Below are 14,827 nucleotides of genomic sequence, written 5' to 3'. Positions count from 1 at the left end.
TAAATGAATTTGTTGGCAGTTGAAAACACAAAAATATCATCAATTCACCACACTGCTGATCACCAGCAAATAATGCATTCAACAGCTGACATCAATTAACGAATTTTGTTTTGTAAACCATGCAGGCTACTGTATCGGTAGGACGGCCCTGCAGAGTATCTGTGGCCAGATTGAAGTGGATCGAACTTCAGCAGTGCACAACCTCGTCAGGAGTTAGTGACTCATCCACATCACATAACTTTCACTCCTACCCCACCGCAACAATACATACATGCATATGAAACCTTCAGTCATGTGGTCACATTAAACACGCAATCTTCACCAATAATTTATGCATATAACTTTATCATATTATATCATATAAATAATATCATCACACCACTATTATTTCATTGTATCATTTTCGATATTATCAGGGGATATGATAATGTTGAATCATTACATCCTGTTGCATCAGGTTTATTTGCAACATCGTACCATTCTTGTTCATTAGTAGCATTTTTATTTCAAATTTCAGTTCAGTTATTTTCATTTGCAAACAAATTTTCATCATTAAAATTCACATACTCATAAAAAATTTAAATTCGATGAATCAAGCCACTTCAAATGAAACAATTCCAATTTTTAACTTGTTCTTAAATTTGACGAATTTTTTTGATTCACTCAACAAGTTGAATAGTGTCAACATAACAATGTTGAACTTTTGGAAATAATCCTCCTTCTAAATCCTCATAGGAACATTTCATGAGCAAGCTCCAACACTTATGCTACCAACAACAAAATTTACATAAATTTAATATATAAAAAAAAAATAGAGCTAATGTATGTAACTTATTGGTGGAATGAGCATTTCGTTCCTAGTTTAGCAAGCAACATCATTTCTTACTCTGCATAGATTTTACAGAAATTTTTTTTTTAATAAAATTATTTTTATGCAGAATTTGGAAATTGAGAGCTTTTAAAAATTACTTTTAAGTTTCTTTACAAATAACCATTTTAAAAATTTGAGACTGCTTTAACCAGGATGTAGTCAGATTCGGGTATTTTTGACGGAGTCAGAACTTTTGACAGGGTGAAGTCGGAATCGAATATTTTTCATCTGATTCCAAAATCGGAAAATTTTATGAATTTAAAAAATTTATATTCTGAAATTTTTTTAACATTGTGTTTTTTAGAAGATAAACAAATATGTGTATCGATATATAAAAAATAGGTGCTTATAATGCAAATAAAATCACAATTTTTTTTCGGTATGTTCAAATAAAAAATAATTTCACTAAGAAAAACATTTACATTGATTGGTTTTTATTTCGTTAAAAGTTTTTTTATTTAGCAGTGATAACAAGGTAAAGTTAGGATGTGAATGTTAAAAAATTTTTGGAGTCGGAACCCGGAGTATGAAATCGGTAATTTTTATCCGAAGTCGGAATTTTTTGAGAAAACGGAGTTGATATTTTTTATCTGTTTTTTACAGTGTAATTTACAAATAGATGAAAGCGTTTTTTTAAATGTCACTTTCTGATGAGTTGTATATAGTTTGTTGGCAACGATGACAACCGATTTTATTGGCTCAGTACTTTAGTTACATTAGTTAAGGTCACCAATAATATAGCATTCCTTTTCCTGTCTTTTACATAGTTTTTGATGGAAAATAAACTTGTATATAAAAAAAAATAAAAATGTATGCAAATTTGGTTTTTGGACATCACCCTAAATTACTAAAGTATGAAATTACCAAAGTAAGAAGTTTGATTGAGTACTAGATGTCTGCAGGCGTAATAAAGCAAAATACTTTTTAAAGTTGAAATGTTAAGTAAATAAGACGCAAAAAATTAATAATAATAAAAATTGAATTTTTCTATTTGTTACGATGCTTTAAATATGATTTTATGAATTGACATTTCAAATAAAGTCAAATCTTGAACGCGCTATCAAAATTTTCAATCTTTTTAATTAACCTGGTAAAATTTTGTTTAATAAGAAATAGATTTGATGGTAACATAACGTTCTTATAAAATTAACTTTGTCATCATGAAAACTTTTGAGAATATCATCAAATTGTTAGTTGACGTTAATTAGTATAATATTATATAAGATATCCACTACCCAGTTTATCGGGCAAATAGATGAGAAAAAAAATTATCAAAATTTTTTTTAATTTATTTCCAACAAACATCATGCACAGACTTACTGTGTTAGGACATGTTCGGCCTGCTAAAATCTGTTTACTCAGCGCTAGAGATACTTCCTTGCCGCTACTCATCGCACAGTTTGAATTATTTGATTTATATTTTTCGGTATACAAACAAACATCCAGGAATTAGATGATCTCAACGGAGCTAGATTGATAACTCACTGAATTGACAGAATGAAATGAACTCAAGATTAACAAACAGTACAATATAATACTTACGTGAGATGTGCGTGTTTGGGGAAAAACAGAAAGAAGTAAATATTCCCAATTGAGATTGAATGGGCGAATGGATAGTGCTGATAAGTATTGCAATAATCACTCACGCATAAAATATGCATTGATGACGTCCCGAGGTCGCACATGGATGATTACTATCGACGTCTTGTCCTCTCTCACTTTCCAGTGATCTCTCTCCCTCTCTCTCTCTCTTTTCAATGACATCTTTTTCTGTACCGTTCGTAAGCTATTTTAATGCCTGGTCATATAATATGTTTAATGAAAAAAATTAGTTAGATGGCAAATAAAATTTGTAAATTTGAGAAATAGATAAAAAAACTAATGTTTGTGCACATTTGCGTAACTCAAAAAAGTTAGAAACAAACATCAACTGATATTGTTCCAACTTAAAGACATTATTCATCCCATTCAGCAAGCAGAATATAAAAATACAAATCAGTTAACAACTGCCAACAACTCAGTGAACTCCGAGCCAACAGAGTGTCCACTGACGCGAGCGTACCACGTGATCTACTCCAACGTGAGCAGGGATTCCTGCAGGAGTCCAACCTCCTACAGCCACGTCTGCTCCTCTGGATCCAGTCTTCTCTTCAGGTTGCGAAAGTGCAGACTGCGAACACATTCCTTCGAACAGAGTAAGTCTTCGTTCTTTCTCTCTCTCTCTCTCTCTTTCTCTTTATTCTTCCTTTTTTTCTTTCTCTCATTCATTAACCGATTGTGTGAGTAGCCCGGAAAATTGAGATAATTTATTTCTAACTGTGGTCCAGGTACCGATGTTTAAATTAAATTAGATTTTTTTTAAAATAAAGAGTAACATCAATTTATTTTGAGAAAGGAATTTACAAATTAAACCGAATGTTTATACGGATTATTTGTTATGGTTAAAAACGCTTAAAAGAAATAAAAATTAGCAGATATAAATTGTTTAGCTTACTTTTAATATTGAATGAATTTGTACGAACTGAATGACAGACGTGCAGATGGACTGCATCTCCTGGTGGAAGGAGGGTGCCAACAGGTTCCTCTTCGTCAAGTTCACTCATAAAGTGCACAACTCTTCAAATATTTTCCAATCTTCCATTTTCAACTCGCAAACATTCAAGCCGCAAAACCATGAAGAGGGTCAACAACATTACTATCGATGTGCCGTAAGTTTACTTTTTTATTATCCTTCCCTCAATCCCATTGAAATGTCATGTTCGTTAAAAAATTTCATTTTACAAATTTGATTCATTGATTTATGAACTATTCCAACTTCTGAATCAGTTGGCATGAAACAAACACTGCAAGCAGGCATGATCTCGAAACGAACACAACACACATGATACCTCCCATAAAGCTGAGGGGCTGACCAACATTCAGACAAATAACAAGCTCTTCACACGCGAAATCTTCGCTGTCGTTTTCAAATTGAAAATATTTTTTGTCAGGTTCACAAATTGAAACGTTGAGAAAAGGCATTGCATATAAGATTGCCTTCTAAGCTACGCGCTCACATTCAGTTAGATGCCACATTATAAATATGCAAGCGTGTATGAAAAATTTGAAGAAACCATTTTTGTAATTTATCTTTTACATGAAATTTAATAACTTATTCTGTATTATTGTCTTTAAAAGATATCTGGGAAAAAACAAAACTAATTATTTCCTTCCCTAACACCTTGTGCCTTACATCTTTATGCCTTAACGTTTCTCGCTCGAAAATTTCCAACGATAAAAGTGTGAATTATCTCAAAGAAAAAAATCATTTTCAAATATTCATTATAAGATTTCAAGTTGTCATTGAATTTATTAAACTCAATCAGGAATTAATTCAACCAGGTATTTTTGGGACGACACCCACAAAAAATTCTAATGCCATCTCCCGCTGTGTTCAGCGAATTTTCGACTGCCAACAATTTTATCGCTAACTATTTCAATGTTACTAACGCAAACCTCATCAAAAAGCAAAAACTCACCTTAGTTTTTTCATTCAGACAACTGAGCCCTGCCTGCCTGCTATAAGAATAAATCGACAAAATACTTAATATTAATTATTTTAATGATTGTTGTTATTATCCTTTGATTTACAAAAATTTTTTTTCATTGACGATCACAACACTCAGATGTACCAGATCATAGGAGCTGTGGCCTACCTGTCGGTCTCCAGCAACTCGTCGTGCTCGAACCTGCGAAGTGCCAGGGAGGGTCCTCTGGTCTTCGAGCTGACCGAAGGTTTGCCGTTTGTTTATATTTTTATTATCACTCTTGTGAAATAATTATAAATTTAAATGGTTAGCATGTTCAAATCAATCTAAATATTTGTATTTATCAACACAAACGATCTAATTTATTTTCTATATTCAACAAATAATTTTTGCATTACTCATTAAATTCATAAATTTTTTCTTCACACCTCACACTTTAAGTATTTATCAAATCGAAAAAACTTGATTTGTTCTTGAAGCCATGAAAACTTAGAGCAATAAAAAAAAGTTTAAATAAAGAAAATTTTAAATGATTCAATATCGAATCACAAAAAGTTAAATATTCCTGATTGTTTGGAGCAAAATAAGCTGAACCTTAGAAGCTTGCGTCTAACAGTTAAGTTTACCGCTTTATGATAATATTTATTGGTAACTTATTTTCAAATAAAGTTCATTCAGTTGCATAAAAATAAAAGTTAAATTTTTGTTTCGTGTCAGAATATATTTTAAGTTCGGCACTTCTCTCGATTGATTGCATTGCGAAATGAAATGCAATCCAGTTGAAATAAGATAAGCTCCGAAGTAAAAGCAATGGAACAGAAACAAAAACTTTAGATAAAAAATTTGCAAAAGAAATTTATTTCAATGAAAAAATAGCTACCTAATTTATCTTGCTGGGAGAAAAATCATTGGAAACTTCACCACCAACACTTCAAGTCACATGATTATACTTTTTATTAAATTTTAATTGCTACACATCCATTCATTGATTGAAATAATTTAATAATATATTGATATAAAGTAGCATTCAAGAGATTATGAAGTTTTTTTTAATTTATAAAATCGCATTTGCCCCAGCAGTGTGCCAGCGAATGTTGATTTTGTTTTAATTCCGTTAATTCAGATTTTTGCACGATGTGACGTGTATTTGCATGAAAAAACATTTAATCGGATGTAAGCGATCACCCACATATGCACAAATTTGCACACGATCACACAGAGAAACACACAAACACTTTTGTGTACGCGAATCAATAACACCAACTACACATACACACACACAACCATAAACACGTACAACCACAACCTCGGACAGCCACATGCCACATATAAGTACGTACAGACACATAAGCACAGTAACTTGGCCTCATAAAAATTGAAGCTATATTTTTGCATCGCACTCGTTCTAATCTACAAGTCACAAAGACGCTTTCCTGTTTTATGCTTTCACAGGCACATTGAAAAATAAATCTCTGCATCTAAAACATCGCAAAATGTAATCAATAAATTTACTTCACGTGTTTCTTCAAACGACTAAATAATTTCGCGAATAAAAAGTTGAATTTATTTTCTCACACATTTATTCTAGAGTTTTCAAAGTAAAATTGTTGCGGTTTAAACTGTTTCTCCCAGTGGCGAATCTAGAGGAGGGGAGGCCGTGGTGAGCAGTGTTGTTATTAAGTCAGTAGAACTCAGTTTATAGACAAGAAGAGATTTTTTATGTTTAAAAAGTACCAAAAATTTACGTGATAATCAAACAAGAAAAATTTTAGTCAAAATAGCAAACGTTCGGTGATAAGTTAAAAAAGGATGTCACTTTTTAAACTAAGTTAACATCCCCCTACGACAAATTTCTGGCTCTGTCACTATCTCCAGTAACACTCTCATCAACAAATTGCAAGTAAATATTATCAAGAGAAGTAAATTTAAAATTAACTATATAAAAAAGCAGCACAAAACATGCTTTGATGAAGCTTTCAGCATTTAGCATTTCAATAATTTTTTAGTAACACGAACATTTTTTAAATATAATTCTTTGAGTCCATTTCAAATATTTTAAAAATTCATCAGCAATAAAATAATTGAATAGGTCTGGTGTTGACCTGCAGTGCGTTTAAATTGTTGTTGGCTGGTGCTGATGGAGCTTATTTGATGTTCACCATCTCTCACGTCACAAAAATCTGATCTTCCGTTTATTTATTTTTGTTTTCGATTTCTTCATTTATTTTTTTTTTCAATTTAATTTTTCATGCGAACAAACAAATTAAACAAACAACATTTCAAGCGCAGAACATCATTTTTTTACCAAATTGAAATAATTAAAACTGTTTTTAGATACAAAAATTTTTTGGATTGCGTCAAAACTACATTAAAATAGTCAATGCAACATCATTGTTTTAATTTGTTTGTAAATGCCAATTACCAAATTACCAATTTCTCACTTCAAATCAATTGACATTTTTATTTGAAATGTTTTAAATCAGAGCAACTATTGAATTCAACAACGGGGAATACTTATTTATTTATTCAACGCTGTCGTTCCTCCTATTAACTTGGTTATGCAACAAAAATTACTTGATGTTATTAAATGAAAATCAATGAAATTTTCAACCATATCGAAAACGAAATAATGGTTTTAATTATGTTTGGTTTTTGAAGAACTGAAACTTAAAATCCAAATAATTATATTGAAAAACGGAAAACAAACCAACTCGAACGTTGCTTATCATGACCGAAACCACTTGGCAAAAACCACATCTAGACAATTATCTAATTAACAATTATCCTACTACAAATACTTTCCACTAAAAAATACAGAGGTGTGATAAACATGACATTTCGTGTATGCAAGCTCGTTTCATTGTAAAATCTTTCTAACTAGGTTTTAGATTACCCCTATATGCCCAGCCCAGATGTACTTATAAAGTCTTCTCAGTTTTTAACGTCTTTGATTTATTATACCAGATGTTCCATAAACATTTCGTAAACAAACAAGTTAACAAATAATTTCTTTGTTGAATTTGAAGTTGCCTAGGTTTTGCTATTTGGAGAGTTTTTGGTGAGCCTTATAAAGTTTATAAAGGTGGCAGGGCATCTACCTGAAAAATAACATATTATAATGTAGTTGGCTTGCTTTATGGTGATGTTTTTGTTTATATATATATTTTTTGAATTGTTGAATTACTAAAAATGTTAATTATCATGAAACTATTTTATTTTATAAAAAATACACTGTTCCCTATGTAATGTGCATGAATAAAAGTGGATAGTTCAAAAAAGCTGATCTTTATATTTTACCTCCAGATGTTTTTTGACAAAGGAAAATAGTGCTGATGAGAATGCTGTTGGTGATTGATGTTTCAATAAAAAATGCGATTTACCTCCTTAAAAATTCACCGTCGCACGAAGCTTTTCCACTAGACTATCTTGGTTTCAAGAGAGATTTAGTTGAAGTTTATCCCAAAAGTTACGCTTTTCGGCTTCAAATGGGGTAGGTCAGTTGGTTATCTGCCATGTTTAGACAGACGGGTCCAACCAGAATTTTGATTTGGAGGCAAAAATCAACTTATTATGTACATATAAGACCAGAAAACCTACAAAGTTTGCTTAAAAACCTAATCTCGTTTGCTTGAAAATTGATGTGGTTTTACTTCCAGAAAAGTGTTTCATCAAATCTTATTGACATTTGAGATATATTAATAATTTAATGTTTCAAAATTATTTTGTAAATAAACCATTGTCTTATTTTCAATTAAAATTTGAAAAACTTTGACGTTATGTGTTTGATATGCAGCAAGGTTGTAGCATAAACTAAAAGTTGTGCCCGATCCTTGCCTCCTTTATGAAGGTGGATCATTCAAATTGCTGTACAGAACGAAAACGACTCAACTTTTTTGAAAAACTTTTCAGATTCGTGTTTTGCAACTAAAATACACTTTATGTACGAATTTGAAAAAAATATATGAAGTGGGAGATATATGGACTAAGAAGGTTGAAGAGCTCGGAGGATATTGTGAACCAATAAAAAGCTGCAAAAACATGCCTCTTTTAGTGGTTGAATATAACTTTTATATGTGCTTTGCAGTAATGCAGATTTGAATTGCCAATTCATTCACATTTAACTAATTATTTAATATAATTTTTTTATTTTCACGATAATAACTTTCACTTTTTCATATTCCATTAACTATCTTTACAATGAACACTTGTTGTAATTTACTCATTGCAAATTGAAATCAATCATTTTTTAGAGATTTTTTTATTAAAAATATTTAATTTCAAGAAAATATTTTTATTCCAGCTGAAATGTGAAAATTTATTCTCATCTAACATTTAAGTTCAATTATTTTTGTGTTCATTTTTAGGCAGCTCTGAAAATTCAGAATTTCTGACCTGTACATGTTTTTCTATACTTGCAATTAAACTTTTGTGCCACAAAGAAAGTACTACCTACACCACACGACGCTTCACAGCGTATGATAAGTCTTTAAGGTTAGGAAGCCAGTATTCGAACCATGTCACCGCGTAACAACAGCTTGATACGCGGCACTCTTACTGATGAGCTAACTTGCCAGCCAAATCACATTCATAATAGGATAGAAGTATTTGAATTTTTGAAACAATTGCATACGCTTATTATTTTTTATAAGTTAGTGTTTTTTAAGTTGTATCTTCAAAACTGTTTGCCTTCAACTACAAACGCCAGCATCTTATCAATTTTATTTTCATAGCTACCAACGAGTCAAGATGTAAAATATTTTCTAATTTAAAAATTTCTGCAGCAGCAGGAAACGTCAAAGAAATATTTTAATTGCTTCATTCCGAGCCTTCATTCATGATGTCACTACTTGCTGACCATGTTCGATGCAGTTGCTATGCACGTGACGTCAAATGTTATGCGAATTGTTCTAATGAGCCAATTTAAATTGAATGAAGAAGCAAATCCCAAATTTTATTTCAATTTAATGCAATATTTTAATGCTAAAACAAAAAGATTATATGTGAATCCAAAACGTCATCAAAGTTTATTTCAATTAAAATAAATTCAAGTAAGTTTGTGAATGTTTTACAGACATGTACAACTGGCCCAATCCAAACAACACGTGTTCATTTCCAAGATGGCTGACCGGAAGCACCTGGTTGTACGAAGAAAATCCACACGTGACCTACGTAACGGATGACTTCAACGACACGATCTCCGTCTACGAAGAGTCTTCCAGCAGGTCGGCTGCAGCGACCATCAAGTGCCTACACATCGACCATTTCAGCACCTTCCACAACTTCAACAATGCCAACAATCTTGACAATAACATCATCTCAGATAAAAACATCAACTTAACAAGCAATATATTTTTTTCGAACTCTTCCGAAAACATCTCTAATCAAAATTCAAAATTATCAATTAACAATTACGAAAATTGGAACGTCAAACAATCTATATCTCATCTGGCCACCACAAACACGAGTAGCACCAACGTTCGTTCCGACCACACCGCAAACAAAACCGCTGATCCAGCGTGGCTCATCCTGCTTGCTCACGTCATCAATGAATGGTAGTTTGATAGGTTTTCAACCATTTTTAAATTCTCTCTGATTAAATTGTAAATTTGTACACAACCGCTTCCAATGAAGGGATCAATATAACCAGTTCCCATCATCGATTAGTGCTAAGTAATTGACTTTTAGAACAATCGTTTACAAGCAAATATAAGACATGAAGCAGTTATTAAAGATTAATGAGCTCTCGTTATGTAGATGGGGTGACACAAAACAAAAAATAATTACTGTTTGACAAATTCATTGTTAAAACTTTCAGCACAAAAGTTTAGTTATTTTTATATTTCTATAATTTTTTTATAAGAGGTTGTGTCTATTTAGATTTGAATGGCTTTACCAGCTGTTGGATTGTAGCAGCGACAATTGCTACGATAGGTACTGCACGCTGGAGGGTATGAATACGTGGGCAGAGTGTTCGTCCTTCAACTCTTTACCTACCAACTCTAATCTTAATTTTTACATTATCATTATCAATCATTTGGATTAAATATTATTATAGTTTTATTTGACAAAATAGGAACTGGTGAAAAACTGAAGAAATGTTCAACTTGAGAACATTATTTTGTTGATAAGCCCTAGCATAATTTTGAATATTTAAAAATAATTATATTTAAAACAAAATAAAATGTTAATTGTTCTAAAATAATTTGTCAGTCATCCATCATACATGTGCGTGAAGCTGGTCAAGATTCATAAGCACATCGCTCTCCTTCAATTTGGTTAGTTATTTCTTCTTGCTTATTTTTTTCTCGTTTTTAATGTAGAAGAAATGAAATTTTTAAAAGTATGCATTCACAAGTCTAGCAAATTTTCAAAAACTCTGCGCACATACGTCGGATATTTATTTGCAAAAGTCTCGTTTGGTGGTTTCGTTATAAGGTTCGTGCATCTGGCTGGTGCATGCATGGATACTCTTATTCTGTTTCTTCCTTACACAGGCGGTTCTCTTTTTTTATGATGTTGTGGTGCCTCAATGGGTCATTTATGTCTGGTGTGAAGTTACGTAGTGTTATTCTAAACAGTCAATGTTCGTAACTCAGTGCTGTACAAGAAAATATTGTAAATTGTTGGTTAAATATTAAATATAATAATGAATATTATTATTGCTGCTGCTGTTTATGTTGTTGATGATGATGTTGTTGTTGCGATTCTTCCAGAACGCGATCCAATTATTTAACTGTTGCGGTTGCTGTTGCTGATGTTGTTGTTGTTATACACTGAATATGAAAATTTATCTGGAATATGAGATAACGCGATTCTTCCAGAACGTGATTTTACAGTTGTATTTCGTTGTTGCTTTTCTAGAGCTAGATCTGACCATTGCACTTAGTAACAGTAGTAGTTGCAGAAATTAACCTTTCCAGTTGTTTATTCTGCTGTTGTTATTTATTTGACTCCAGTACAGCTTTTAAAATATAAACTTGCCAGGTACATGAAATAACGCGATCAAAAAAGCCGTTCTTCCAGATCGAGATCCAGCCATTGAACTTTGGTTGGATTGACGTCTGCGAAACTGCTGTTGTTGCTTTTGTTACAGTTGTTATTACTCATCTGACTTTGACACTAATTTTAATAAGAAAACTTAACTGGCACAAAATATACCGCAATCAAAAAGACGATTCTTCCAGAACGGAATCCAACCATTGCACTTTGGATATACTGACTTCTGTGATTACTGCTTTTGCTCTTGCGGTTTTGTTGGTTGCTGTCGTTGTTGTTGTTTGTGTTGTTGTTTGTGTTGTCGTTGTTGTTGTTATTATTGACCCGACTTTACCGCTTTTAATAAAAAAAAACTTAGCTGGCGAAGGATATACCGCAATTTAATTGGCGGTTCGTCCAGAACGAGATCCAACCTCTGTACTTTGCTTGGATTGGCTTCTGCAATTACCGCTTTTACTGTTGCTTTTTTTGTTTTTGTTGTTATTGCTGTTGTTGTTATTTATCAGACTTTGACATTGGTTTTATGAAAACTTAACTTGAACAGGAAATAACGCAATCAAAAAGGTTTATCCAGAACGACATTCAACCGTTGAAGTTTGATTGGATAGACTTTTGCAATTACTGCTGCTACTTTTGCTGTTTTTGTTGTTACTTTTGTAGTTGTTTTTTATCTGACTTTGGCAATACTTTAATAAACTTACCTAGCACAAGACATACCCGATCAAAAAGGCTTTTCTTTCAGAACGAAACTAAACCATTGCACTATGGTTGGATTGACTTCTGCAATTACTGGTTGTTTTTTCTTTTTTCGGTGATTGTTTTGTTGTCGTTGTTCTTTTTTTCTCTTCTTCCAGAACGGGATCCATCTAATGTACTTTGGAATGAATTTTGCGATTACTGCAGTTACCGTTGTTTTTGTTGTTAGTTATGTTGTTTTTTTTTGTTTTTATTCATCGGACTCCAACACTGCTCCTAATATAAAAACTTGCCTGGTACAGAAGATAACGCAATCAAAAAGTCGATCCAACTTTAGCACTTTTGTTAGATTTACTTGTGCGAATAATGCTGTTTCTGTTGCGGTTGTTGTTACTATTGCTGTTGTTTTTTTATGTTGTGGTTCTTCCGGAACAAGATCCAACCATTGCTATTTGGTTGGATTGACTTTTGCGATTACTCTTTTGGTTGCGGTTGCTGTTGTTTTTGTTGATGTTGTTGTTAGTTATCCGACTCCATCACAGCTTTTAAAATAAAAACCTACCTGTTACAGGAGTAGACTTCTGTGATTACTGCCGTTGCTTTTCTGTTGTTGTTGTTATTGTTGTTGTTGTTATACATCAAACTCCAACATTGTTTTTAATATAAGGATATACCGAGATCAAAAAGGCGGTTTTTCCATAACGAGATCCAAACTCTGCACTTTGCTTGGATTGGCTTCTGCGATTACTGCTTTCACTGTTGTTGTTTTTGTTTCTATTGTTGTTATTTATCAGATTTTGACATTGATTTTATTATGAAAACTTAACTGGAACAGGAAATAACCCGATAAAAAAGGCGGTTCTTCCAGAACGACATCCAACCATAGAACTTTGATTGGATTGACTTTTGCAATTACTGCTTTTACTTTTGCGGTTGTTATTAGTTTTGTTGCTGTTGTTATTATTCATCTTACTCCGGTAATACTTATAACTAGGGATGCACCGAAGTTCGGCCCCGGCTCCGGCCCCGGCCAAAATCCGGCTTTTTTTTCAAATCCGGTCGAATCCGGCCCCGGCCGGATTTGGTGGCCGGATTTAGGGCCGGATTTAAGCGTCTATCAACTTTTAAAAATGTTAGAAATAGAAAAAAAAAATTTTATTGAATTCAATTAATTTTGTCAATAAGTTAATGGCTAAGGCTAAGCTAAAGGCATACATGACACATAATAACAACATCACTAATTGTGAGGTGATCTGGACAATTTTCTTTATGCTATAACATGGGTTATGCATAAATTATAAGCTGATCTTTGTGTAAAAGAACTTGTGCACGTGTATATACTATATATTGATAATTGCACATGACGGATCATATAGCTACATAATATATATATATATATATATATATATATATATATATTTAGAGAGAGAGAGAGATACATAAGCACATAATTTAAGAACATGGTATGTTAAAGGTTAGGCTAGGTATACATGACACATAATTACAACATCACTAATTGTGCGGTGAGCTGGACAACTTTCTTTGTGCTTTAACATGGGTTATGCAAATATGCATAAATTATAAGCTGATCTTTGTGTACAGAATTTGGCGTATCACACAACTTATTCACATATTTGAATTAAATAACTATTTGCTTGGTGTTATTTTTTGATGTTCAACATGTAGATAACCGTAAATGTGAGTATTTATTTTAACGTATGTAAAATGGTAACTGAAATCCGGCCCCGGCCGGTTTTTGAATTTCAAATCCAGCCAAGCCGATTCGAAAAACCTGAATCCGGTGCATCCCTACTTATAACAAAATTACCTGGCACAGGATATACTCCGATCAAAAAGACTTTTCTTCCAGAACGAGACCCACAATGGTTGGTTAACTTCTGCAATTACTGCTGTTGTTTTTTTTTGGTGGTTGTTCTTTGTTGTTCTTTTTTCAGAACAAAATTCAACCAATGCACTTTGGTTGGATTGACTTCTGCGTTTACTGCAGTTACTGTTGTTTTTGTTGTTATTCATCCGATTCCAAACACTGTTCTTATTATAAAAACTTACCAGGTACAGGAGATAACGCGATCAAAAAGCGATTCTTCTAGAACGAGATCCAACCTTGTTGGATTGATATCTGCAAATACTGCTTTTTTGTTGTGGTTGTTGTTACTACCGCTGTTGTTGTTGTTGTTGTTGCGATTCTTCTAGAATGAGATCTAACATTGTTAATTTGTTTGGATTGACTTCTGTGATTACCATTGTTGTTGCGATTGCTGTTGCCGTTGATGTTATTTTTGTTGATGTTGTTGTTAGTCGTCTGACTCCGACACGGCTTTTAATTTAAAAATTTACTTGGTACTGGTAGATATATCTATACATGTTTATATATTTCACATATATATACATGTCTGTATACATATACATATATATGTTGGAAAATATATATATATATATATATATATACATACTACATCTTAATCGGGAGTATATATATATATATATATATATATATATATATATATATATATATATATATATATATATATATATATATATATATATGTATGTTGGTAATAGACCATAATTTTTACAATATTCTATAAATTCTACCGAATGTTTGGCGTTAATATGTTTGTAGTTCGTTTTTTCGATTTTTTTCACTAAAGTTTTTTGGTGAACGTTTAGTTTATTAAAATTCAAAATAAACTTATTTTTAGAATTCATGCGCAAA

At 32.2% G+C, this 14,827-nt stretch overlaps 2 protein-coding genes across 2 annotated transcripts; both read left to right on the top strand.

Moving 5' to 3' along the window:
* Positions 1-1,679: 1,679 nt before the first annotated feature.
* Positions 1,680-5,730, top strand: HELRODRAFT_166998 (hypothetical protein; the record flags this gene model as incomplete). The annotated part of the gene is made up of 5 exons (XM_009012145.1): positions 1,680-1,739; positions 2,844-3,066; positions 3,404-3,579; positions 4,537-4,645; positions 5,714-5,730. 5 exons carry the CDS (start codon positions 1,680-1,682, stop codon positions 5,728-5,730), a joined length of 585 nt encoding a protein of 194 aa, XP_009010393.1.
* Positions 5,731-9,471: 3,741 nt separating this feature from the next.
* HELRODRAFT_166997 (hypothetical protein) lies at positions 9,472-10,506 on the top strand (the record flags this gene model as incomplete). The annotated part of the gene is made up of 3 exons (XM_009012144.1): positions 9,472-9,950; positions 10,261-10,346; positions 10,472-10,506. The coding sequence occupies 3 exons, from the start codon at positions 9,472-9,474 to the stop codon at positions 10,504-10,506; spliced, it is 600 nt and encodes a 199-aa protein (XP_009010392.1).
* Positions 10,507-14,827: the final 4,321 nt, after the last annotated feature.

The sequence above is a fragment of the Helobdella robusta genome, assembly GCF_000326865.2.
Source record: "Helobdella robusta unplaced genomic scaffold HELROscaffold_10, whole genome shotgun sequence".
Taxonomy (NCBI): domain Eukaryota; kingdom Metazoa; phylum Annelida; class Clitellata; order Rhynchobdellida; family Glossiphoniidae; genus Helobdella; species Helobdella robusta.
This window is presented reverse-complemented; position numbering and strand designations above follow the sequence as displayed.